The following is an 8,453-nucleotide window of genomic DNA, read 5'->3' as shown; positions in this document are numbered from 1 at the left end:
AGCACTATTGCGGAGAAGGGAGTCGGGATAGTTCCAAGTGGAACTGCAACTAGAGAAGTAGGACACTGAGAATAATCAATTTTGAAATCCCCAGAGTCACAGTCAGAAACTCCTATGACACTGATGCCCGAAACTTCCCCACTTCCGCCCACAGTACTCCGCCCTTCGACCAACCAACTGAGCATGCGCTGATGCCAGTGCGCATGCGTAGACTCGGATCCAATCGGAATTCCAAACCTGGAAGGGACCGGCTAGCCTCGGCGTGGGGAGGAGTCTCCGAACTACTTAACGGATGTGATAGGCCGGCCTCGGCCTCGGGGTCCACATTCTTTTATGGGCGGGTCCTCGCCCTGGAGCCACATCTAGTAAAGTGTTCTCCTAATTTGGGAAGTGCCCAGTGCTGGAGGGGCGTGGAGCTGAGAGTGATCCCTTGCGCGCCTGCGCCGAGCTCCGGGACAGGGCGTGTTCCTGTTCGGGTGCCGGTTTTGCACTGATCAAGAGTGCATCTCTTGCCACCCAAGTGCGTCCTGCGGTCATCCCACGTCCCCTCTGTTAGGTGCTGCCCTCTGCGGTGAGTGTGTGTGGCACTGCACCAGGGGTTGCTTCTCTGCCTGGCCGGAATGGTGCTGAACCCCCTTAATCCTCTGCCCCGCCCTGTCCCATCCTCCTCCCCGCACCCGGACCTCTGATGCTCAGTCTCAAGCCCAGGTCAAACTGGAGGGTGGCAGCTGCAGGGTTCTTTGCTTCCACCTCCTTGCCTTCCTACCATCGCCCACGTGCTTTGTTTTCGTTCGGTATAGAACATGTCCAAGTCTCTGAAAAAGTTGGTGGAGGAGAGCCGGGAGAAGAACCAGCCGGAAGTGGACATGAGTGACCGGGGCATCTCTAACATGTTGGATATCAACGGCTTGTGTAAGTTCTTGGGCAAGCCCTTCCCCTGGATGAGTTGGAAGGGGTTCTAAGTTTGCCAGGTAACTGCTGCTCTTGGCAGGAGAGATTATAAAGGTGTAGATCTCCACGCTCTGTAAACAGCACTTGTCCAAGGGAACTTCACTCAGAAAGTTTGCAATCAGTTGTTCTGTTCCATCTAGAAAATGAACATGAGAATATAGGATCAGAATCACATAAGACAGTTCCTGCAGTGTCTTATCTGTGGTTTGTGTGAATATATGGCATATGGGTGGATTTGCCACACAGTTTATATAACAGCTAGTTGAGCTTTTGAATTGGAAATCATTTTAAAATCACTCTTCCATTCTCCTAATATAGACTTTGTGAACAAATGGCAAACATAAGTTACATGATTAATAAGAATTCTTGTGCCTGGAATATGTGTGTGTGTGTCTGTATTTTACTTTATCCATTTTGTTATTTGTTCTTTTTAGGTTACATCTGACAGTAGGATGTATTTTGACATATTATACATACATGAAGTATAACTTCCCATTCTTGTGGTTGTACATGTTGTAGAGTTACACTGGTTGTGTAATCATATATGAACATAGTGCCTGGAATATTTTAAACATTTCTTGAGTCATTACCTATTTCTGGGTCTTTATTCTCCTAATTTGGTTCATGCTTTTTTTTTTATTCCTCGTTTGCTCTAGTGATGTCTTCCTAACTTACCATCTTGCCTCTGGTTTCAGTGCCCACTTTAATCACTGTATTGCTTTCAGTGTTATTTTCCGTAAAATCAGGAATTGTAAATGCAAATGCCTAACAGTGAGGGTGATCCTGAACTCCATAATTTGTATCCATCTGAAAGGGGCAGCTACTGCACCTCCTACTCAGATCCCAACAGTTGTCACTGTGTGAGGTTGTTAGTTCAGTGTTGGCAGATTTTTTTTTTAAGAAGACAAGAATTCATTTTTAAAATATGAAATTTTAAATATGAAATTTCTTAATTTTTAAGTATTAGCAACTAAGTCAAATATTTGAACAAGACTTTATAAGTGAAAGAAAACACTTCTTCAAGCTGAATGTGACTACAGTTTCAACCTTCTCCTTGAAATGCTGTTGGTTCTCCATTAGTGACAGTAGTGCTCCAAATTCCTTGGTGTGACATACTCGAAAGGCCTTGGCCTTTCTGAATTGGACCACAGTCTTATCCCATCCATGCATTTGGCATCCCAGCCATACTGAACTGAGCACAGTGCTCCTCCAGAATATACCCCATCAGATCTTTGTTCCTTTGAATGTGTTTTCCCTCCTTACACTCTTCCTTACCTGAAATCCTTTTATCCTGTCAAGAGTCAGCTCAGTTATCATAGCCTATGCAAAGCCTTCTCTGTCTACGTAGTTCTTCTAGTCACTATGTCCTCTGAATTTGGACATGCCTTGCTTCATGAATTATTACATGGGATTATAATTTCTTCTTTTGAACTCTAAAAGTCTTTCTTCCCCTCTGGGAGACTGGGAGGACTAAAGATTTGCAATGTTCATGTTTGTGTTCTTTATAATGGTGCCTGGAACACAATAGGTGTTTGAAAGTGCTTTATAAGTCAAAGAAAGAATGATGGATTAGGCCAGTGAATTTAGGAGATCCATTCCAGGATGTTATAAGAAACAAAAAGAGGATATACCCAAGAGACCCTCAAAGATGTTGGATAGCTTGCTAGGCATGGAGAAAGCAGAGTCAGGATTCCTGTGCATGAATGATTTGTGCTTGGGACACAGATTATGGTTGATGCTATTGATACATCTTGGCAAAAGGAAAGGGGATAGAAAGTGGATGACTTGAATTTGATGACCTTTATGAAAATACATGCCATTGATTTTGGTCTTGCCTAGTTAGCATCCCTTCCTTCTTGCCATGTGTTGGTTTTCTGCAGTAGGGATGGATTCTTGGTATCAGCTGCAGAGCAGGTGCCTCTGGTATTGAATTGACAGTTGAGGATCTGGATAATGCCCCATGCTGCCCCTGCCCAGCTCTGCTGTGGTGGTGATCATCATTGGAGACACTGTTGCTGTAAAGAAAGAAGGTGGTGATCGGAAAACAAGTGGCTCAGCACAGCTATATCCTGGCCCCCAGCTTTCTGCCCTATGGTGCCCCTTTTTTCTCGTAGGGTTGAATAGAGTTAGCTTTCAGCAGAGCAGCTTTGTGCTCCCCAGCTTTTGAAGAGGAGACTTCATGTAATATTTACAAGTGGGAAGTGAGGCTGAGCTATTTCAGTTCAGCTCCATTATCTCTTTGAAGTCTTGGCTTTTATTCAGAAGAAAAGATAGACACTTGCTTCCTAAAAAAGATGTTTCCGGTGTAATACTGGGTGGTGAAAAACAAGGAGGTTTTTCAGCTTTCCCCAAGAAGTCACTCAGGAAGAGCACTGGTACTACCTGGGAACTTCAGTAGGAGTGAATTTGGAGATCCCACATCCTCTGGTTTCTGTAGCATTGGCCCAAGGAAGTGGCTACCTGCTGTTCATTCCCTGACTTCTGGACTCCTCAGAGCCTACAGAGTTCCAGAATGCTCTGCATAAGCCCATTCCTTCTGAGGCTCATTTATCAGCTGTGCAGACAATACTTATTATATACTTACGATGTTAATCAGTTTTGTGTTGCTGTGACCAAAAGACCTGACAAGAACAACTTGGAGAAGGGAAAGATTATTTGCCTCATGGGTCCAGAGGTCTAGTCTATGGGTGGCCAAGTCCCTAGCTCTGGGCTCAAGGTAAGGTAGCAAGTTATGGCAGAAGGACATGGTGAAGGGATTTTGCTCCCTCCATGGCAGCTAGGAAGCAGAGAAAGGGAGAAGGGTCCCTAAGGAAGATGTACCCTTTCAGGGTACACCCCCAGTGACCCACTTCCTCCAGTCATTCCTTAATTGTCTACAGTTGTCTTAATTGTCTACAGTTCATGTAGTCGAGGATGGACTCATCATCCAATCATTTCACCTCTGAATATTCTGGCATTCACAGGAGCTTTTTTGGAGGATACCTCACATCCAGACCATGACACTTGTATAAAGTATAATATAAGAATTTCCATATCCCTTTATTTGTTCAATTATAACTGCAGCTGTGAAGTTTTACATATTAGTACCCTGATTAAACACAGGGAACAATTAACTTGGAGGTACTGATAATGTAAAATTGTCTGTTTCTTGCATTTCTAGCCTTTCTTTTACTGCCTTGACTTTGCTTAATTTCTCAAAAGATAAGAAAAAAATTCGGTTTTGAAGATAAGAATGAAGGTTTTGTATTTCTTTGAAGCATATGAAATGCCTGGCTTTCTCCTTTTGAGAGTTGAGTCTTGTAAATATAGTGCTGTACTTCCTTGCAGACAGATTTTTTTGAGGAGTTTAAGTACCAAAAGTTTTTTGATGGGGAAAACAGCTTGGGCTAGAGACAGGCATCAGACCATTCTACTGTTTTCTACCTTCCCAGCCTATTTCTAGGGGTGCTCAGGTCCTACCCTGAGTGGTTGTGGGGTTGGGTAGACTGGGTTCAAATTCTGTACCTACTACTCTGTAACCTTAGAGAAGCTACTCAATCCTTTTGAGCTTCAAGTTCCTCATTGTCAGGTGGGGATATAAGTAGTCACTTTGTAGGACTGATTTAGTGTTAAATGTGGCAATGCACATTAAATGTTACCTATTAATATGAGGATCCACTTAAAGCCCATAAACCCCAGATATAACCAGGCCTCACATAGTCAATTGCCTGAATCAGGAATTAAACTTGGTTAATGAGACTGGGTAAAGAATTGCATTATATGCTGGTGGTTTTGATGTTGCTTATTAGAACATGGATTGTTGGGCACTTTTACCTTGGGTTCTAATTGCTTTAGATAGCTATTTTGTTTTTGCAACTTTTCTAATTCTATTTTCCATCATTTTTTTTTTAATTGGCATGTAATTTTCACATACACACTGTCCTTAACCCACTGTGTCCTATATATTGGATGCGTATAAAAACAATTTGAGGGGCTGGGCTTATGGCTCAGCGGTAGAGCGCTTGTCCCGCATGAGTGAGGCCCTGGGTTTGATCTTCAGCATCACATAAAAATAAAGAAATAAAATAAAGGTTGTGTCCTATTCAACTAAAAAATAAATATTAAAAAAACAAATTGAGCAATTTTTATAGACGTCCTGTATATAGGACTATGACACATAATGGATTAAAATTTCCAAACATAATGCTATCCATTTTGTTCTTTTTATTAAAGAGATTTCACTGTGGCTACCCCCTTCACCTGGCTGATAAAGTTGCTTTCAAGGGCTCCTGTAATCAGCTTCCGTAGAGGCAGAGTCCCAGCAGTAGACAGGGGAACTTTTTTTTTTTTCAATTCTTTTATTTAAATATTTTATGGCTTTTTAATATCTTCAGGGTTATTGCCCTCTCAGTGGCCAGGCTTTTATCAGTTTCTTTTCTTTTTTTTTTTTTTTTTTTTGTCAGGTTAGATTAAACTGTCTTTCAGATAAACCTTGAAAAAGAAAAAAAATAGCCTGCAGTTGAGGGATTGGTCTTTGTAAAGAAGCAGGCAAAATAATTGACACATATAATCAGGAGTGAACTGGAGGTGCTGTTTCAAAACCCCTTTCAACCTGGAAGTGGCCCTCAGTGTTAGGGAGGAATGTTGTCAGTGCAGACTTTCCTTGGCAAGCGAAAGATGAAAGATCTGGGAAGAGCATGTGATTTTAGCCATAATCTTTATTAAAATCATTTATCCCTCCTGTAAGTTGTGTGTGCATGCCAGCCTTTGCTTTGACACATGCCATACCTGGACACCCCTTTTCCATTTTTTCTGCTAACCTCCTTAGTCCTTGTCAATCAATGCTTGTTGAAAGAATTAATAACTTGTCTATACACATGTCTCCATTCTTGCATCACCCACTTTGGAAAGCTCTCCTAGTTTTCTAAATTTTAACCCAAACAACCAACTTGTTTCTCTCTCTCTCTCTCTCTCTCTCTCTCTCTCTCTCTCTCTCTCTCAGGTACCAGGAATAGAACCCAGGCATACTTAACCACTGAGCCACATCCTTAGCCCTTTTTATGTTTTATATTTTATTTTGGGACAGTATCTCGCTAAATTACTTAGGGCTTCCCTAAATTGCTGAGGCTGGCTTAGAACTTGTGATCCTCCTGCCCCTACCTTCCAAACTTCTGGGATTACAGGGTGTGCCATCACACCTGGCATAAATGTCCCTTATGTGTCTGCTGTACCTGGCAATTTGCTTGGGAAGTTTTTTAAAGGAAGATTCTTAATGCTTAATTAAGAATCTTAATTTAAATCTCTTAATGACTTAAGAGATTTAAGTCAGCTATGTTAAAAAGCATTGCAAAGGAGAAGGAACATAAATCCTGTCCTTTCTATTTAGGTTTTTTCCTCCTGAACTTTCCAGAGGAAAACTAGTTTGTAACTATCAAGAACATGATAGAATTGTCAAATCTGTCAAATGTTTTTGACTTCAGTACAGGGTAAAAAATTACAGTGTTTCATTAAGATGGGAAATAAAGACCAAGAAAAACTGTGCAACTTAATAATTACATTTTCTACTTTTTTTTTCTATCCTAGCTATGATATATTTTTTTGTAAGAAGTTGTTTTTTTTTGTTGTTGTTGTTTGTTTCTAGCTGTGTGGCCTTGAGCATGTCACCCAACCTCTCCATGGCCCCAGTTTTTTTTTTTTTTTAATCTATAAAATGAGAATACCTTTATTGAGAGGGCACTCCATACTAAGAATACCCACCTAGTAGACCATTGGATACATATTAGTCCAATATTTGCTATTATTATTTTAAAACTGTTTTATCTGTGATTATGTAAAAAAAAAAAACATACAAAACAATTTCTCTTTATGTCTTGGAAATCTTGGTGATGGATGGTCTTTGCAAACTTGTCTCAGTGTCTCAACCCCAGGGCACCCACTGCCTTATTCATCATCTGAGTCACAATCCCGGGAAGTTGGATGTGTGTGCCAGGAGCAGGAGAAACAAGTACGGCCTCGCTCTGGCATGTTCAGAGCCCTGACTGTCCAGGAAAGGGTGAAGGGTCAGCCAGCATTTCACAGGACTCAAGTTGTGAAAGGTTGCAACTTTAGCTCTGTTGAGAAGGATGGACTTGCATTAAAAATAATTAGCAATTTTTTCAACCATTAATTAAACACCATAAGTCATGTAATAGAGACTTATTGAATGTATTTTCTTTTCATGATGGGCACGTCCAAGCTGAGTCCCTCTGGGCGTTTTCTATATATTGAATTTTAAATTATTCAATAGTAATATTTGCTGGGTTAAGAAAACTGTGTTCATTGGATAATAAAAGTTATAAGATTTTTGTCTTTAAGGAGCCATGACACCTACTGTTTTGCCACTGTAACCAACTCTTAATTGTGAGACTCGGTGCTGGATTTGGCATGGGTAGTGACTGAAAGGTATACCCTGTATCCTCTTTTCGAAAATCTACATGGACCTGGTTGGAAAAAAGCCAGAAGATAGTAAAGATACACTGTTACAAAGCAAATTCTAGAGATGAGTTCTTGTCTTCTAAAAGCCTTAACTTCTTTGACTAGCAAGTTTACACAGATTGGTTCATTTTGTTTTTCAAAGCAGAAGAGCAAAGCTAAGGCTGAGGAACAGTCCTTGTAGATCTAGTATCTGACCAGCAGGGGTCAATGTTGCACCTCTGTGTTTAGCTGGCAAGTTCCTGAGACCAAGTGCACCATCCTGCCTGCCACCTCTGCAGTTGCTTCTTCTGCCTCTTTCTTCAGTACAAATGTAGAATCTCTTAAGGTCCATCATCCATGTACCTCCCTGGGAGAGACACCTCGCCTGTGTTATGGTCAATCTGGTCCAGAGCATCTTTACTGTTGGCGTGTTTCACAGCTGCCTGGCACAAGGCTTCTGAGTGGAGGGCTGCTCATCAGCCAGTGTCTTTTCCAAAGGAAAGAGATGGCAGGCCCAGCATGGTAGAATGCCTGTAATCCCAGGGACTCTGGAGGCGGAGGCAGGAGGATTGCAAATTCAAGTCCAACCTTAGTGACTTACTGAGGCCCTGCCTCAAAATTAAAAATAAAAAGGGATGGGAATGTGGCTTACTGGTTAAGTGCCCCTGGATTCAATCCCCAGTAGTGAAAAAAAAAAAAAAAAAAAAAAAAAGACATGTGGAATGGAACTTACACTGTTCCCTTAGACAGATTTCCTCAGTGCATGATGCTTAATCATGTAAAACAGTATTTTGGATTTGAAGTATTTGTTGGATTTGAAATGTTTGCATATCCAGAAAGGAAGATGATAGGTCAACATTCCCTACTTCATTAAGTCCTGAGGGCTGCCATAATAAAATACTATCAACTGAGTGGCTTAAACAACATAAGTATATTTTCTCATCAGAGGGCCAAGGAGGTGTCAGCAGTGCAGGTTTCTCCCAATACCTTCTCCCTGGCTGGTGATTGGTGGTCTTCTCTCTTCCTCCTCACCTGGTCTTTCCCCTGTGCAGGTGTGTTCCTGGTGTCTG

General features: G+C 41.5%; 1 protein-coding gene across 3 annotated transcripts in view; it reads left to right on the top strand.

Annotated features, from left to right (window-relative positions):
* Window positions 1–370: 370 nt before the first annotated feature.
* The window catches only part of Rsu1 (Ras suppressor protein 1), a 191,224-nt gene continuing 183,141 nt past the window's right edge, over window positions 371–8,453 (top strand). Inside the window, exons 1-2 of one of the 3 annotated variants that reach the window (XM_026408134.2) lie at window positions 371–571; window positions 801–912. In XM_026408134.2, the coding sequence (XP_026263919.1) occupies window positions 804–912 (109 nt within the window). In that variant the 5' untranslated portion in view covers window positions 371–571; window positions 801–803. The remainder of the gene's footprint in view (window positions 572–800; window positions 913–8,453) is intronic. The other 2 variants (XM_026408135.2, XM_026408133.2) reach the window with 2 other exon arrangements.

This window comes from Urocitellus parryii, chromosome 9 (genome assembly GCF_045843805.1).
Source record: "Urocitellus parryii isolate mUroPar1 chromosome 9, mUroPar1.hap1, whole genome shotgun sequence".
Taxonomy (NCBI): domain Eukaryota; kingdom Metazoa; phylum Chordata; class Mammalia; order Rodentia; family Sciuridae; genus Urocitellus; species Urocitellus parryii.
This window is presented reverse-complemented; position numbering and strand designations above follow the sequence as displayed.